The sequence below is a fragment of the Gekko japonicus genome, unplaced genomic scaffold (assembly GCF_001447785.1).
Source record: "Gekko japonicus isolate JY-2015 unplaced genomic scaffold, Gekko_japonicus_V1.1 scaffold281, whole genome shotgun sequence".
NCBI classification, from domain to species: Eukaryota; Metazoa; Chordata; class Lepidosauria; order Squamata; family Gekkonidae; genus Gekko; species Gekko japonicus.
Window position 1 is genome coordinate 251116 of NW_015174281.1, and position 19127 is coordinate 270242.

Below are 19127 nucleotides of genomic sequence, written 5' to 3' on the forward strand. Positions count from 1 at the left end.
CTTCCCAAAATGCTGGCCATTTCCTCTTTGACTTGCTGCTTCCAGGGACCTCTTCAAGACAGTTAATTATCACCCTTCCCTACAACGCTTTCCCCTTTCCTCCCTGATTTTCCTTGTTAGCTCTTGTTTGTATCTTCCGTTTGTACCTTTATTTATCCTGTTTTCGTTTGTTCCAATAAAAAATACTTTCCTGTAAATAACTGCCTGGTTATTTTTGAGAATTCTCATAGGGGTAATCCCTGTATGCATAGGTGAAGATCTCAGTTTTATTTATTTATTTATTTATTTTTCCACTTATACCCCGCCCTACCCCGCAGAAGCAGGCTCAGGGCGGCTTACACAAGATAAAATCCATAATAACACTCAAGGTTTCATAAAACACTTAAAAACATGTCAATTAAAACAATACCTGCCTTTTGCTCTGTTTCCAAGCTAGTTCCCCCCAAACTAACTGGAGACTGCCTACTTTGGGTAGCATATTGATTTCTTGCAATGTACAACTGGAGTATGTTGGGTTGTCCTAAGGTGTTCACAGGGAGTCAGGCCCATGACAAGCCAACATCCTACATAAACTGATCATGTGAACTAGAATAAACCTGAGGATCCCCTGAAAAGCAGTTTCATAATGTCCCCTAGCTCTAGCAAGAACTCAAGGTCACCAAGTGGAGTTAATTTTCAGTAGATATAGCACAGAGAAAAGGTAGTACCTCATCACACAATACTGGTTTAGAAGAAAAGACAGTGTTTAAAAAGCAGCAAGAATATACACTTCCACTCCTGTTTGTTGTTCTATTGTTTTAGGACCAAAGAGCAGTAGAATTGTTGAGCTGCAAAAGCTTTACAGAAGCTGGATCAGGTCCCGTGTGAGTATAGCACCAAGAATAAAATCAGGTGGGGTGGGGTCACCTGATTTCTTTCTGGACAGAACAATACAGAACCATAACGCAATAGTAGCGATTAGTTCTTATTTCAGAGAGAAGAGAACCAGCTGCCTAACAACATCTGGATTTTCAATTACAAGGACAAACACATGATTGACATCCCCCATGAGGTGCGTTACTACAACATACAGCTAAAACGTTTCTCATCCTGAGTCCAAATACTCAGTGTCTGAAAGATTCCCTCCAGATGAGACTATGAGATGGCAGGTGTTATCCTGTTTTGTTATTCCACTTCTCAGAACATTGTGAAAAGACTGCCAATTTCTTTAGATTTGAGGTTCTAACTAGGAATTAACCCAACTAAAGAAATATCTAAACAAAACTAATTGCTGTCAAACTACTTTGGACAATTAAGAACAACAACATATGCACAGTGGCCCCACGTAGGATATTGTGCAAAATGTCATACAGATTATATGAGTTCAGATCTGAAAGTAACACAACCTACCAAACTTGCGAGAACACCAGGATAGGAAATATGGTTGAACGCATGAGGCTAACAGTGTGGGTGTGGGAAATCCAGGTTCAAATCTTCGCTCATGTATAAAATACACTGAGCATGGCAAGTGATTATTCCTTAGTGCAATCAACTTATCAGGGCAACTCTCGGGTCAAACTACCACTCTTCATGGCTTAACTGCACATTTCACAGTTTATCAGTCTATCCTATGGACTGTTAAACAGATGCGCAATGGATGTTCCCTTTTGCAACTAATATTCTCAAGGGCACGGGGCCCAATTTGTCTTGAGTCACTGCTCACTTCTTCAGATGCGGAACCTGGTATCTGAAGAAGTGAGAAGTGACTCACAAAGCTCTTACCCTGCCACAAATGTTGTTAGTCTTTAAGGTGCTACTGGACTCTTGCTCTTTTCTACCCGATCTCTAGATCAGAGAGATCACTTCCCATGGAGGAAATTGCAGCTCTGGAGTCCAAGGCCACCACCCCGGGGCTCAGGAAGGTGGGGGAACCTTTCGCCCCTCTCCCCCGCGGCCGTTGCAGCAGCCGCCGACAGCCACCACGGCCATACCTTTTTAAAGAGCCCCTAACGAGAGCTGGGGGAGCCAGAATGACCTCTCGCGTGTGATGTCTTAGCGGCTCGGACATCACACGCGAGAGGTGGAATTTGCCCCCACGAGTCGAAGGCCACCAGCCCAGGGCTCAGGGAGGTGTGGGAATGTTTCGCCCCCTCCCCCCGTGGCTGTTGCAGTGGCCGCCGAGAGCCACAGCAGCCATAACATTTTAAAGGGCCCCTAATGACAGCTGGGGTAGCCAGAATGACCTCTCGCGTGCAATGTCTGAGCGGCTCGGACATCCCACGCGAGAGGTGGAATTTGCCCGCAGGAGTCCAAGGCCACCACCCCGGGGCTCAGGGAGGCGGGGGAACGTTTCACCCCTCCCCCGTGGCCGTTGCAGTGGCCACCGAGAGTCGCAGTGGCCATAACTTTTTAAGGAGCCCCTAACGAGAGCTGGGGGAGCCAGAATGACCTCTCGCGACATCACACACGAGAGGTGGAATTTGCCCCCACGAGTCAAAGGCCACCAGCCCGGGGCTCAGGGAGGCGTGAGAACGTTTCGCCCCTTCCCCCCCCCGCGGCTGTTGTAGCGGCTGCCGACAGCCGCGGCGGCCATAACTTTTTAAAGAGCCCCTAACGAACTCTTTAATGTGCCGGCCACATGACCACGGGAATGTCTTCGGACAGCGCTGGCTCTTCGGCTTTGAAACGGAGATGAGCACCACAACCCTAGAGTCGGATTCGACTGGCTTTCAAGCAAGGGAACATTTACCTTTTTAACGAGAGCTGGGGGAGCCAGAATGACCTCTGGGCAATATTGCCTTTGGGCAATCATGGATTCTCTGTTGGCAATTATGTCCCTATGAGCAATCATAGATTCTCTATTGGCAATTATGTACTCCATTATCCTCTATGGGCAAGCGTCCTCTCCATTATTCCTTATGGGCAGGCATGGATTCTTTATTGGCATTATGGATTCTCTATTGGCAATTGGAGGTTGGCAACCCTATGGCAAAGCCGTGGTTGGTACGTGATGGTACTACTTTCAACCGAAGTTCGATTCGTTTATACTCGCCGCGGAAGAAGATCAGCAGACACTAGTAAGATCTCCGACACGAGAACATTTCGAAGACGAAAACCGACCGTTTGTGACGCCGAGCGCGACTACCGCCTCTCCCCTCCATTGGCTGCCCGTCGCTCGGCGGCGCGCGATCGCCCCTCGCGGAAGTAGTTCTGGCTGGGCGCGTAAAAACAACCCTCCAACGGGCCTCGTGCGCGCTCGAAGCCATGGCGTCGAGCGTGGCCGTTCAGGCGGAGGAAGGAGCTGCGGCCCGGGCCTCGGGCGCTGCGAAAAGCTCGCCTCGGGACTGCAGGCGCCATCGTCTTCGCTCCCTGAGCCAGGGCGGGAAGGAGGAAGCCGGTCCTCTGCCTCTGGAGTACCCGTCGCGCCTGGGGGCGCTGACCGGCAGGGAGAAGGCGGAGCTGTACAGCGGCGGCATCCTCAAGGGCTGCAAGGTGAACCTCCGGACAGAGGAGGGTGGGACGACGACGTGAGCGCGGCTGCTTTCCTTCTCTCCTCCCCGGCTTCGGCGCTCAGAAGAACGATGGGCGTCGTTTGAAGATGACAGATGTTGGTTGTCTCCCACGCCCCCACCCCCCAATTATACTGTATATGAAAACAGCCGCAATTCCTACTCTGGGTTCAGAATCCAGCCCCCCTGGTTTGTCCGTTCCTGTGTCCCCCTCCCTCGCTTTTGAGTACTGGCATCTGGGCTAGCTATATCCACCTGCAGTACAGCTCTGGAGAGGAGGGATCACGGGGACTGTGCCTGCTGCTAGCGTGGCCCCATTTTGAGCGGAGAGGGCTGTGACAGGCTAGGGTGGCCTACTTCCAGGTGGAGTCTAGAGATCTGCTATTACAGTGGATTCCCAGATGAGAGATCAGTGCCCCTGGAGGAAATGGCTGCTTTGGGGGGTAGACTCTATGGGCATTGTCTCTGCCCTCCCTAGGCTCCACCGCTCAAATCTCCAGGTAACCCAGAGCTGGGAACCCTATGACAGGCTCACTGACAGAGCATCTGTTTGGCATTTCTGGTTCAAAGGATTATGTAGCGGGCAATGTGAAAGACCCTGCCAGTCCCTGGAGAGCAGTTGCCAGAGTTAGACAATACCGATCTTCATATAAGGCAGCTTAATGTGTTCTAGGGTTGTGTCCTTCAGAGCAGGGTAAAAGGGGGATCTCTAAGGTGGACTCTTGCAGGGTGCTCACACAAAGCAGAAATATTGCTTTGCAATATTTAAAGCACGGTTCAGGACAATGCCAAATAGAATTCCTGGAACTGGTTTGCAGAGTTCTCCAACTGTGTAGGTACAGTTGGTTTTGGACATCCTTCCTTTTGTCTCTTTTTTGGTTATGCCTTTTTGTTAAAAAAAGAAGGATATGTTTGAGAATGTGCAGAGTGCTTCCCCTTCATTTCTGAACAGCTGCAGAGTTACACATTTCCCTGTACATATATTAACTGTAATATAAAATACATTTATAAATTAAATGTCTCCCATTTCCTTGGACAGTGTGCTCTTTGCACAGTTGCAAGTTACACCTGTGCCACTGTTAAACCTTATGCTAGTACTCTGCGTAATCATGCATACATCCTACAACAGATTCTCGAATTGGCAGGTTATGGACAGTTCAGTCATCCATTTCATTGGTGAGACAAAACAAATAGGGTACTGAAAGGACTCATTGCAATCACAGTGTAAGCATTGCTATCTAGTAGTATAATTATAATTCTCATTATTATCAAATATGGAATTGGAAATCTAGGCAAGTACCAAACGCAAAAATGCAATGAAATTTATACAAAATTACTTGTATTTGTACAAAACACATATGTCTATGGGGGAAAGGAAAGCTAAAACTATATCTGCTGTTCTTTAGCTCCTCCAGAATCAATATCTTTTACTGCCTTCCTGTAAAAATAGGTTATAGATTATGAAGCAGTGGTTTCAAACTAGCCGTACCATGGAGGAATGTGGTGCCCGATACTGTGCCTTACTAATCACATGGTAAACATGAATACAGATTTGATAATACTTGGCATTTGTATTGTACTTTATGTGGTCCATGGGCTCACGAAGAGTCGGACTCGACTGTGCGACTGAACAACAAAAAATTACAGTGATGGGGGGGGCAAATGAGAGAAGCTGAAGATGAAGGAGAAGTGTATTAAAAACAGCTAAGGGCACATCCAGAGAGCAGGCTCCCAACTTACAGGTTGCACATGAAGGTGTGGAAAACTGTCCCAGGGAAAATCAGGTTGAAGAACGAACTATTGTTTCTCAAGTCTTGCGACCCACATCTTCATACAGAAAATGGTTTCAGCAACCAGTTTGTAAAAAGTGCCTTTATCACAAGCATTGATCATCTGTAACCTGGCAGCTTCATAATTTATCCGCAACCATCACAAACTACCTTAATATTCAGATTTTCTAGAAAAGATGCTGAATGGAAACGTAGTATTGCTTACCAAACTGCTGAAGCACTGTATTAGGCTGTGGGACTCTGAACAAAAATTAAACTCAGTTTTTGGAAAAATGAGCGAAGGCTTTCTTACATTGTGATAAAATGTATATATTATTGATTTATGGCTCCTGGCAGTCTGATAAATGTTTATAATAGCACATATTTGTTGTGCTGTTATATATGCATGTGAGTTGTCTAACATGTTAATATTGTTCCATTTTGTTGCCTTGGGTTTAGTTGTTTGTGCTTTGTTTTTAATCTGTAGGGGCTAGAATGACCTTTCTCCTTGCTTTTGGTTTGAGATCTATATTTTTAAATGTTAAACTTGCAGATATCCACTACCTGATTAAAAATGCCAGTCAGCTTCACATAACTGAATCCTGCTCTCTGTATACATCATATAGTATTTTATTACACGATCATGGTGTATATTTTCTGTTAAACTCCTGTACATACAGTTCATAGGGGGGATGGCGCTAAAGAATGATCATGAAAGGGATATAAAACAAAAGCTTGATTTATAAGGCTGAGGGTAGGCGCAGTCTGAGTAGTAACATCTGGGCACTATTTTGGAGACCTGTTGAGAAAAGGACTGATTCAAAATGGGTTTTGTCCCTGTCTGAAAGTTCATCATTGTATGATGGTAGGGTTTTTTCTTTCCCTCTTGTTTCTGCTTGGCTTCTCAGTGGTACTAATACATTATAACTTAAATTAAACTCATGATGTGTCGTAGAGGGTCAGATGTTGTCCAGATTAATAATGCAAGATAATGTTTTGTTCTTAGTTTTTGAAATTAGCAAACCAGATTTCTAATCTTGAAAAAGAGGAGCAATTAAAATGATGTGCTGTACATTTTACCTTCTATCATCTGAAAGGCAGAAGATTCCAACGAGGCTATTAGTAAATACCTTTTGGAGACGCTGAAGATGAAAGAGAAGTGGCTTGGAGTCTGGAAGACCAATCCAGAACTTTTTTTTGTCAATTTGGAAGAAATTTCCGTGCCATATGTTGGTGTGCTTGTAGAGGTAACTAAACCCGTCTTTACTACTTCATTAAAGGCTGTCTTGATAACCACTAGTGGCTAAAAGCTTGAATTCTAATATCTATTAGGAATTGTTACAAGCCTTTCTACAAAACTTCTGTACACCTGCTGTTTTCATTATATGAGTCTGAGATACAGTATTGTAGCAGCTAAACCTCCACCCATTTACCTATCCCTTCTGTAACTTTATCCCAGTTGTTTGGTCTGAAGATTCATAAAAAGAAGGCTGAGGCCTACCTTTATCCATTTTTTCCTGAACTTTCCAAGGTAAAAGGTAAAGGTTTCCCTTGCTCAAAAGCCAGTCGAATCCGACTCTAGGGATGCGGTGCTCATCTCTGTTTCCAAGACGAAGAGCCAGCGCTGTCCAAAGATGTTTCCGTGGTCATGTGGCTGGTATGACTAGATGCTGAGGCACACGGAACGCTGTTACATTCCCACTGAAGTGGTACCTATTTATCTACTTGCAATTTCTTGCTTTCGAACTGCTAGGTTGGCAGGAGCTGGGGCCAGAGATGGGAACTCACTCTGTCATGCGGCACTGGGGTCTCGAACTGCTGGACTACAGACCTTCCGGTCTGCAGTTCAGCGTCTTAACCACTTGAGCCACCGCAGCCCCTGAACTTTCCAAAGTAACTCACAATTCACAAAAAAGACATCCATGTTCACAATAAAAATCAGTAAGCAGTATTCTATACAAATATAGTCAAATACTTTACAACTCTGATTCTGGTCTTTTATAGTACTAAGTGCCTTGAGCTCTGTATATCTTCGAGTGTCTTGACATACATTTCTCCCTTTCCATAGATAAGCACATAGACACAGAGTAAGGCCCTGTCAGTTTACTAAGGTGAGGTCATTTAAGGCACAGAGCAGGGCCTTCTTTGTGATGACTTCTATCTGGAATTCCACACCCAAGAAAGGCTGCCTGGGATCCTCTCTGTATAGCTTTCACCAGCAGATGAAGACTCATATCTAAAGGCTTTTGCTCTGTACTGAATGTGTTACTTTTGGAATATTAGGAACTATTGCATAGTTATTTGAAAATTTTAATTGTACTGTATTTATTGGGGACTTGCAGGGTAAAGGGAATCCCATTCTTTCCCTTCCTGCTGCTGGCTCTGCTCCTCCTCCACCCTTTGCCAACCTCTACTTCCTTCTTGGTTCTTCTGCCTTCCTTCCCTTTCCCATTTGGCAACACTTCCTTTCCTCTCCCCTTGCTGTCATAGAATCAAAGAATCATAGAGTTGGAAGGGGCCATACAGGCCATCTAGTCCAACCCCCTGCTCAATGCAGGATCAGCCTAGCATCCCTGTCAAGTGTTCATCCAGCTGCTGCTTGAAGACTGCCAGTGAGGGGGAGCTCACCACCTCCCTAGGAAGCCAATTCCACTGCTGAACTACTCTTACTGTAAATCCCCCCCCCCCATCCAGCTGGTACCTTTTCACCTGTAATTTAAACCCAGTCACCAAGCAGGGTCAATCACCCCTTTCTGTTCTTACCAGCCCCCCTCCCAGTGGTCACAGATGCTTGCTGCGGCAACATGTACTGTTTTGGGTTCTGCAGCATCTCAAAATGTCACCAGAAGTTTATCTGTGGATACATGAATTTTAACCCTCTTCCCCCCCCCCCAAAAAAATCATATTTTCTGTAAATGTCCTGATTCCAAGGATGCTATTATTTAGACGCTTTGTGACTGACAGAAAAGCTGTTGTAAGTAATAATTTGCCACAATTCCGTAAGATGTAATTTCTTTGGGAGTTCTGTAGTACTGAGGCCTTGCTGTGTGATCCAGCCTGACTTACTCGCTGGGACTGATTACATATTGACTGTTTCTCCCTCTTAAAGGAGATGTCAGTGTATATGTTGCCTCTTGGGGCAAGAGTAAGCAATGAAAGATGCCCTGCTTATGGTTAATTGGATTCCTTACTTCTCTTGTTCCTTTTTACATTGGTTAATTTCATTCTACATCTGCTGTCACCTCACTAAATCTTCCCTATATACGAACAGCAGTGTACTCCAGGCTGTATAGGAGAAATCGTTTGGTGTTTAAAAGAGTTAAAGTCTTAATGTGTAATTGTATAAGTAAACTTAGTTTTCTGTGATCAAAAGCTTGGGGAAGATATATACAAACATGACACTTCATCTTTCCCCCCTTGTAATTTTTTAGGTTACTTGCAAACCACCACAGGATTCTTGTGGTAATTTCAAAGTTTCTGTATCTGTAGCTGAACCATTTTCTTCCAATATTGCAAATATTCCAAGACAATTAGTTGAAGAAGTTCTGGAGGAAATGGATCATTGTGTGCCTCTTCTGGAAGTCTACCCGATTGAAGGGCAGGATATAGTAGTGATTGATATAGCCATGGCTTTGGAAACTGTGAGGTACATATTTCTCAAATTTGATATTCCACAATTAATATGCCAAAAAGGGATTTATTGTTATGAGTGCTAAATATTGATTTAAAGATTACATGTGGCTGAAGTGAAATGTAAATACTGTGCAAAATTATTTGTTTACTGAAGAATCTTAAACTCTAACCAACTTGATGGTTATCAGTTAACAGATCCTAGCCATTCGTCACATCCTGACCATTTTTCATTATCATTCAGCAGTTAGAAAAAGGAAATACAGTAGAGGATAATTTTTTGTAATTCATACAGTGGATTTTTTACACTTACACTTTATTCAGGCTTAATAGCCATAGGCCATACACCAAGGAGCATTTAGGAATTGGAAATAACAACAAAACTGCAGTTAGCTACATCGTGTGCAGGTTTTGCTGTAAATAATAATTTATGAACATCTGCAGTATTGGAATATTTTTAAGCCACTTTACAAGGAATTTCTTGCTTGCTGCGGCTTATTTTAGACAGTAGAAACAGGCATGTGATAATGAATCGACCACCGACGAGGGACAGTTGCAAAAGTGCTGTTCTGGAGGCATATTAAGGAAGCAACCCTTCTTATGAGCTGTGGGCAATGCATCAGAGCACGCTGTCATATATGACCATCTCTGTTTGGGAATCATCAGCATGCAGAGATATTATGAGGCTTCAAATTCAGCTGGGTATTTGATTCCCACATAAAGTGGGGAACATTTCCTTCCGGCATCTTTAAATAAAAGGTCCCAATCCTGTTTGAGAAGTTTCTGCAAAAGAAACTTTCTTCTCTTTTAAGAGGTTCATAGGCCTCTGTGGGCTCAAGTCACTGATTTTGTAATCCACGATTCTGTTCCACAAAAGGCCAGCAGCACACATGGGCTGCTAACCGAGTGAAAACAGGGGGGTCTTCGGCATTAAGCAGTCTAAACCTGAAACTGATAATTTATTTAAAACATTTATTAGCTGCCTTTTTTCCTTATGGAGCTCAAGGTGGCTTCCAAAGCTTCCAACATACAAACATAGAAAACCTTCACAAAAGGAACAGTCATCTATCAAAACAATACAACATCAAATACCATATTTACATAGTATCCATCTGAATGATCACCTCATTCCAAAACTTTTTACCAGTTTAAGAATATTATAGTATATTTGCAAAGCCATGAGTTTAAATAGCATGAAAAAATTAACTTTCCCCAACCAACTTTCCTGGGAATGGCTTTTATGTTTCCAAACTTTCCAGAAAACAAGCTGGCAGTCATTAACATGTATAAGACAAAGTCCTCCTTGAGCCTTAAGTGAGAAAGGCGAACTATGAATAAACTGCTTATCCTGTAGTAAAGGAGCCACATCATTAAGACAAAACTCTGGAGTATGAGGACTTCTCATATTGACATTGTTCATAATGCAGTAGTAACTATTTCCCAGAATTGGTGAGCCTGAGGGCAGGTCTGGCACGTGAAAAACTCGGCCTTCTCAGTAGCACAAAACCAACAGTTTCCTTCTTGATTAGGATACATCCTTGGTGCCACTGAAATACCATCTTAACCAAAGTATCACAGAATGTCATGCTGATTCAGAAAGTTGAGCCTAATGATGTCACATACTGCCATACTTATGTATTATATATCACAAAGAACTGCTTTTTAACCCAACTTGTGGTATCTTAGCACCCCTCTTATTAGACAATAGTTCGGAAACCAAATTACTTCTGTCTTCAATCAGTAGATTTTCCATATTGATGAGTTCACTATGCAGCCTTTGATATAGAAGATCTCCCCCCCCAAAAAAAAAAAGTATTTACTCCTAGGCTGTAATGCTTTGTCTTGTTACTACAAACTTGTAGTCTCCAGAAATTGTGAGTCTTGCTTCAATTTTATATTCCAAAAGACTGAAGTACTTTATCACAGATCTGTGTTGTCTCACTGGATTGTCATGTGGAGCCATGGCTGACGTAGCAACATTATTCCCCTGGGGGCTTGCTTTGATTCTTATCATTAATTTGGTGCTTCTTGCTTTGGAATGGCAAGTTCCTCACATATGTCAAATACTTTGACATGAAGGTCATATCACTTAAATAAAAGTATAGTTTTCAGAAGATTCTCAGCAGACATTGTACTTCATTAATAAAAATAGACTAATTTTTGTTTTAAATGTAAGGCAATAGCATGGGGAAGGGAATACAGCGGAAAATGAGGTACCCTATGCTAGTCCTTGTGGGTTCCTCATCCTCCTGGGTAGAGGCTGCCAGGTAAAGGGAAGGAGGGAAAGCTGAGGACAGAGTGAAAGATAGGTAGGCTTGTTGATGGGTTAGAAAGAAGCAACAAAAGAAGAGAGGCTATTTGGGCGTTCAGGGAAGGGAAAGAAAAGCTAGTAGGTAGTGAGATGTCCCCCACTTTTAGTTTACTAAAACAAGCCATTTGGGGAAAACAGGGAGAACAAATTAACAGGCATTTACACATAAAAGAAGAAAATACATTTTAGCTGATGCAGTCCTGCCAAAAAAAAAGTTATGGTTAGCAAAGAGATAATCTGCTTGATAAAAGATCAGAACAAGAATGTTTTCTATCTAATAAAGCATTTTTAAAGTAAATTGATTCTGACGAGCAAATGAAAAGCTGACAACAAAAAACAGTTGCTCCATAAATATACTGATTTTTCTGCATGGGGATATATTGTAGTAACATTAAAATAACTGCATTTTATAAAGATCAAAATTGGTAGCCGTGTTAGTCTATCTGTAGCAGTAGAAAGAGGAGCTGCGGTGGCTCAAGTGGTTAAGATGCTGAACTGCAGGCTGTGGAAGGTCAGTAGTTCAGCAGTTCGAGACCCGGGTGCCGCATGATGTAGTAGACTCCCATCTCTAGTTCCAGCTCCTGCCAACCTAGCAGTTTGAAAGCAAGAAATTGCAAGTAGATAAATAGGTACCACTTCGGTGGGAAGGTAACAGCGTTCCGTGCGCCTTGGTGTTTAGTCACGCCAGCCACATGACCACGGAAACTTCTTCGGACAGCGCTGGCTCTTCAGCTTTGAAACGGAGATGAGCACCGCAACCCTAGAGTAGGATTTGACTGGCTTTCGAGCAAGGGAACCTTTACCTTTAGCAGTAGAAAAGAGCAAGAGTCCAGTAGCATTTTATAAAGTTTTATACTGCTTTTTCCTTTTCTTATTTTGTCTTCTAAATACTATATATTTACTAGACTGTAAGCTATGTGGCAGAGACTGTCCTTGATTTTTGTTCTGGCATATACTTGCGTCCTATAACATAACAGTTTCATTGTAATACTAGTATGGGCTTTGTTTAGGTTTTTCTATGACTTCCTTTGGAGAGACTGGGATGATGATGAAAACAGTGAAACCTATGCTGCACTGATAGAAGAGAGAATCAAAATGTAAGTATATTCCTTAGCCTTAATTCTCACAAGTGACACAGTGAAGTAGAAAACATGTGGCTGGATGTCCTCACTTCAGACTTCTAAAGCTGAGGAGTCAGCTGTTGCAATACTTCCTCCTGACCCCCCTTTCCTGAATATAGAAAATTACAATGCTTTTTTTCTGTCTAGGGCTGCCAACCCCCCCGGTAGGGCGGAATTCCCCCCGCCCCGGAGGCCCGTTACCCGACGCCGGGGAATCGGGGCCCGGGGGGAACTCCGCCCCGGCGTGCGCGTCACCCGGAAGTGACGTCGCACGCTGGGGGCGGGCGGTAAGTTTTAGAAATTTGGCAACCCTATTTCTGTCTCTGTTGTGGCAGCATTCCATCATGAATTGATACCGTTGTGACACATTTACCACCTCATTGGCATTTGATGAGTACTAAACTGTAGTTTCCTCTATAAAATTTCGAAAGAATTTGTAACTTTCTTAATTCTTCTTAGTTGGTGTGACATTCAGAATGGGATTATCCCTGCTCCAATTGCACACCGTTTCAGAAGAAACCTGGAGAAGTATAAGAGCATGCATTTGGAATTGATTCATTACCAAAGTAATATTAAGGAAGCGCCCACAGCAGAAGAAGCTGTTGAATGCTGGAAAAAATACTATGAACTAATAATGCTATGTGGATTACTAAAAATATGGGAAGATCTACACCTGAGGTAATTTCATTTGACATATTACTGCCTGAAAACCCTTCCATGTGTCCTACTATACTCTTCTGCGATAGCAACAAATGCACATTTACTATGACTCTTGCTGTCTTGTACAGGACTGGACCACTAGGTCTGATTATTAGTTTTTCCATGTCTGCTTTCTTTATTCTCTCCAGTAGAACTACTGAATGAATACAAAATTCAGTGGAATCATCCGGTAGCAAGTGCCATTGAAACTGGTGGAGATCTACATGACTATGTTTTAAGATCAGGTCATTCAACAGAATCTGTTTAGAGATCCAGGATCACATAAAAGTGGTTAAGATTGTTTTCATAACAGTGGTGTGGTTTCCTCCATCGCGGGGCTTCCTTGAAACAGTGCAGGAGATTGTGAAGGGGAGGGACCCACAGCTCATGTCATGAGGTAAATTATTTCTATGCACACTCCCTGGTATCTCTGGTTGAAGGAAGGACAGGAAGTACCTCTGTCACAGGTAAAAGTAGCTTGAACTCAGCTGCTTCTAGGAATGCACCCTAAGTGCTGTGCAGATTTTCATAAGTAATCTGGGGATGAGCCACACTGGTAAATAAAACTCCACATAATTACCAAATATAATAAAATGCATTTCAGTAGTTTCCACCTTCATTGCGAAATGAACAACAACAAAACACGAGGGTTAGAAAGGATTATTTGTGTAGTAGTAGAATTGCACGTTAGTCCTGAAGTCTCTTGAGCTATAAAAACGGGTAGGCTTCAGTCCAATCAGTGATATTAATCATATATAATGCACATTATACTTTGATTCCATATTTTTGTCTTTCTGGCAATATCTGAAAGTGTAGGGGCAACATCTCTAAAACAAAATAGTGGAAATGAATTGAGGGAGGAGAATATGGAGCATATCACTTTTAGAATTCCAGATTGTGACCATGCATTCAGGCAGCTTTGATGCCAAGACCTTCTAGTCAGCTTTAAAATTAAAACTAGCTATGTTTTGAATATGGTTTAAATAGCTGAAGTTCAAATTGTGTTTCGTCCAGAGAAACGATCTGTCAGTCAAGAACCATGTCATACATTTCTAGGGGCTACAGTGTATTGTTTCAGTCGTAAATGTGGTTGTCTGGCAAAAAAAAAGCAGAAATGCTAAATACTTCATCTTTGTCCACTTTTCAGTTTGAAGGCTTTACAGTGCCAGATATTTCTGGTATTTTTTCTTGTGTATAGGGATATTGTTTTGGCCTAAATGCCTGTATCTGTTTAAATCCGAAACAGATGCAGTATTAAGCATGCTTGATGTCAGTCTGCTTCACATACATCTGCGGAATATTTTGTCTAACACTAATTGTAGTTCAGAATTAATTCTAAATTTCAGGGCTCATGGACCCCTGACCCCAAGAATATTGAGACGTAGGAGAGGACGCAGAGATGATGGGAAAACTGTAACTTACGTTGTTGCAAAAACTACAACAGTGGAAATGGTATGAAAATTTTCATTTCATAACAACATGAGTAGGCAGGGATGGCCTAGTGTTCATGGCTGTGAAAGCTGTGTGCAGAATTCACCGACGGACTCCTTCTGCGACATACCATGACTGCAGCATCTTGTCTTCTGCCAGACAACTAGGACTGTTTCTTCCTCTCTCAGACTGTAAGCTGTGGGGCTGTCTTCCCTAGGTGCAACAGAGACTCAGCTGTTGCCAGCTCCTGGAAGCTTTATAGCTGGAACAGTTGGAATACCACCTGTTGTGTACATAGTAGGGGCTTTGCTTTGTTTGTCTGCCTTCACAGGTGGCTACATGCTTTAGTACTAATGAAGGGAATGTTTCAATATTGCTGTTTTATTGTTCTTATCTTGGTCCTGGTTTCAACACTGCTATCTGATTTTTTTTTTTAAAACCATGATTTGAGGTCTCCCCATATACTTTAGAGACTTGTGCCCAGGTTTCCTACAGAGTTATGTTTTGAAATGCTAAAACCAATCAAATGCAAATAGTCTAGTTTAATACCAGAAGAAGCACGTGTGTACTGTTCATATGCAAAACTTGCAAGGTTTGTGGAAGAAGTCCACATGAGAACAGCAAAAATTGGTTGTGAACAAACAAACAAAACCTCACTAATCTCTCAGAGCTGGGATCTAGAAAAGTAAGAGGCCCATCACTGCCGTTTTAACAGAAATTTGCTTGGACTTAATTTAGAGGGTGCTGCTTTTAACTACGAGCAGTTTCCTTGAAAGATGTTAAAGAAAAGAGATTCTAAAATCTCTCTAGACAGTTTGTTTCATTGTTGAGTTCCTTTCATAGCTTCCTTAATGATTTTAATTTTCATTTAAATCCAGTGTTTCTGTGGCTAGGATATTAACAGATGCAGTCTACTCTTTTGCTAATACAGAAAGATTACAGAAGGAAGCTTTGCTACCTTTTCCTTCTAAGTGCTGCTCTTTATGCCACCCCCCAATGTGATTTTGGGGGTTAGGAGACTTGGAAGCAACCTAAGATGTGCTGGTGGGGGGTGGTATTCAGGAAGAAGAGCAAGTTAGCAAGTATCATCTACCCTTGCCTGAATGGAACAAATGATTTTTAATGCAACCTATTAATATTTAGCATTGATAAAGCTATTTCAAACACTGTTGTATTTCAGTCCTGTAAAGTAGATGAGACTTGCCAGTGCAGGGGGACAAGAAATAATGGTTTGCTTAAAGTCAGTTAAATGAGTTTATCACAGAGTCTCTGACTATGATACTTCAGCTCACATAGGATGAATGTCTGTCTTTTGAACATAAGAGGTACCCTGCTGGATCAGACCAGCAATGGTTCTAGTCCAGCATTGTTTCAAACAGTAGCCAATCAGTGGCTCTGAATGGCTGATCTAACTCTGGCTCTTCTTCCTGTCATGTGACTCTAATGTTAAAGGACTGCTGTCACATGACTGGGAGATGCATGCAGCTTAGTGGGTCACATTCTGCCACATAAAGGTGAATTCCAGGTATTGAAAAGGTGACCGCTCTGTTGCTGGATTTGTATGCTGCCAGGAATGGCTGCCTGCTATAGTAGTGGAAAAGTGGTATAAAAATATCCTGAATAAAATCTGCACCAAAATAACTCAAATACCATCCACGAATGCTGAATTCTGAATTGCACAGACTTCCTGGTATTCTGTTAGTCAAAGAGATCAATGAGCAGTCTTTCTGTAGAAAAGACAGATTAATTGAAGGATTATTTTGTTGTGTCTCAGGTTAAAGAATTATCCACTGACACACATCATGCTGTTGAAGAAAACTTAAATTTGGCTTTGGACAATTGTTACAGTGGGGATACTGTGCTTATTTTCCCAGGAGAATATAAAGCCACAAATCTTTCAATGTTAACTGAAGATATTACCATTAAAGGTTGCTATTATACTTTTTTTTCTTTACATATACGATTATCAGATGAGAAATAGCTTCTGTAATTTTAATAAAATTTTTATAAAAACAAAGGAAATATTTGACAGAATAAAGACTTCATGGCAAGGTTCACATTTTCAGAGTTTAAAGGAGAGCGAATTGCTTAAGATCAACACATTGGTTGCTGTGGTTTGTGGGCTGCTTTCTCTTGGAGTAGGTCCTGTGCTTGGGAGCAAGCTGTGGGCTCAGTAGTTCAATGGGGATAGAGGATGACTTAAGAGTTAGAAAAGAAATCGTATAGATGATTTGTGTCACATTTGTCTGTGTTCTCATTACAACATCTCTAAGAGATTGTCCCAAATGTTGTCTATTTTGGAATACTTAAAAACCTCACCGTCGGTCCCTAGCAAAGTTATGTAGCCATTTATTCATATATTTCCTTTATTTCAGTTTGTATTCCCTCCTTTTGCCTCTTCCATCCTTTTATGTGTATTAATACATTTAGCCAGTTTTAATGAGGGCTTTTTCCCTCTTTTTGTTTAGGAGTTGGAAGACCAGAGGAAATAATGATTGTTTCAAACCCTTCCCATGAGAATTTTGTAGTCTCCAGGGCCCAAAACATAAAACTAATGAATATTACTTTGATACAGCAAGGAACTGTTGATGGTATTATAGTAGTTGAATCTGGACACACAGTTTTGGAGAACTGTATACTGAAATGTGAAGGAACCGGAGTCTGTGTGCTTGCTGGGGCTTCTCTGACAGTTGCAAACAGTGAGATTACAGGAGCACAGGTACTTTGTTCCAGTTCAGTACTTGTATAGCGTTTACAGTATTTGTATACCACTTTCCCACAATGTTCAAAGTGGTTTGTAGATAAGTGAGCTGATAAAAACAACTTGCACCCTAAAAAAGCATAAATGAGACAAAAAAAAACTTTAATGAACCAAACCAACCAAAAGCTAAGAAGTCTGTACTACAACTGAAAAAGCCTTTGTTCAAGCTGCCATGGATCTAACCTCCGCGTATGAAAATGTAAAGTGCTTGCACAAAGCAGCAAGGATACTTTACAAATATTGATCTGGTTTAACTGGGAGAGACAAGTGAAAGTTTTTCAAAATAAACCTTAGCACTTCATTTTTCTTCTGAAACAGTGGTAAAAGGCTGCCAACCGAAATGTGCACAAAGGACTGTTCTGTAGTGGTAGCTGACTTGTGCAGCTCCCCTCCCCTCTGTACCTGGCCACCTCCACACCGTATAGAACGCTTCAGTACCAGGCAAACGTTTTTAGATACAAGTGTTTATTTTCTTTGTGTGAATAGTTTTGGCTTTTAATATGGGAGAATGTTTGTATTCAGATACACCCCTCCCCCTCACAGCCTTAAGTCCAGCGAAAAAGTCATTACCTAATTCTGCTGCTGGTATCCTTATGACCCCCTGTTGTTTTTATTCATTTACAAGCAAGGATAGAACATTTGAGTAGCCCTCTAGTATTTTGGAAACGGGAAATTTGATTTCTGAGCCCATGTTGGGTGTGGTGGGTTGTGGCAAAAACACTTGATGGCATTCACGGCTGCACAGAGCCAGGTGGGGCTGTGGTGGCCCACTCCCCTCTGTGCACGTTTCAAGTGGCTCTTCTCCTTCAGTGGGGGGGTAGTCATCCAGGAACTGGTTAGGTCATGCCTCTGCTCGCTCAATAGGCTATGCAAATTTCTTTTGTTGCATGGCTCCTATTGGAGTGGCTGTGGCCGACCTCTCCAGTTCCTGCATAGCCCTTGCGCTTGATAGGACTACTGGAGCTCCTGCTCCAAGCCGAAAAAGCCTTATTATCTAGAAAAGTTTCAGACTTCTCTAAGCTGCTTATAGGTTCTAAATGCTTTGCATCAGTCCTGCATTCCTTCACAAGCGAGGCACAGTATTATACATAGTATTACACATGTTAATCACAATAAAATGAAACTATGATTTTTTACCTTTGTATTCAGGGGGCTGGAGTTGAATTGTATCCTGGAAGCACAGCTACTTTGGAGGGTAACAAAATTCACCACTGCAGTAACTTCAGGACCAGCAATGGTTCACGTGGTAGTTTTGGCGGAATAAATGTTAAGGTAAAAATCTTTGTAGGAAACAGGTCGCTGTATTATGGTATTTGTGTAGATCATATTATGAAAGAGATGGTTTTTGAAATCTAACTCGACAATTTGTATAAGCTGAAAACGATCAATGGTGTTATGAAAAATATTTTGATTCCTTTACAGGTCCTTCCTGTTCCCAAACTAAGGATGAAGAACAATTATATTTATAGTAATAATGGCCATGCAGTGACCATTATTAAGCCTTCTGATCAGCTCTGTGCTACAGTGGAAGGAATAGTGGAATGTGCTGCAGGAGGAGATGGAGAAGATTCTGTTTCCAAACTAATGCAGGAACTGAAACTTGAGATAAACAAAAATGTGCTGGAAGAGACTACTACAGACATTGGTATCATTAACTGAGCCTGTATGCTTTGAAGTTTCAGTCACTCCTTGCTATAGTACATAGGGAATATGCTTCAGTAAAAGACATCACTAAAAAGTTCTGTTGTGGATGGTATTAAATCACAGAATGCCATGACTACCATTTAAGAGTTGAGAAACCATTCCATCACTAAGCACAGACAGCACGTCTACATTGAAACTCTAAACAGAGATACACCTTTCTCAGTCCATTGACTTCTGTGGACTTAAAAGGGTGTAACGCTGCTTAGGATTGTA

General features: G+C 42.1%; 1 protein-coding gene across 1 annotated transcript; it reads left to right on the forward strand.

Annotated features, from left to right (window-relative positions):
* The first annotated feature begins 3243 nt into the window (after positions 1–3243).
* SHCBP1L (SHC SH2-domain binding protein 1-like) lies at positions 3244–18869 on the forward strand. The gene is made up of 10 exons (XM_015423844.1): positions 3244–3471; positions 6355–6504; positions 8689–8903; positions 12209–12295; positions 12779–12997; positions 14365–14470; positions 16224–16377; positions 16918–17168; positions 18360–18482; positions 18633–18869. Exons 1-10 carry the CDS (start codon positions 3244–3246, stop codon positions 18867–18869), a joined length of 1770 nt encoding a protein of 589 aa, XP_015279330.1.
* Positions 18870–19127: the final 258 nt, after the last annotated feature.

What these genes read in the sequence shown, in the direction of transcription:
- SHCBP1L (XM_015423844.1), top strand. Translation starts at nt 3,244, where the DNA reads ATGGCGTCGAGCGTGGCCGTTCAGGCGGAGGAAGGAGCTGCGGCCCGG. An exon ending in ATGTTGGTGTGCTTGTAGAG is followed by an intron (nt 6,505 to 8,688) that starts GTAACTAAACCC and finishes GTAATTTTTTAG; the next exon opens with GTTACTTGCAAACCACCACA. An exon ending in AAACTACAACAGTGGAAATG is followed by an intron (nt 14,471 to 16,223) that starts GTATGAAAATTT and finishes GTTGTGTCTCAG; the next exon opens with GTTAAAGAATTATCCACTGA.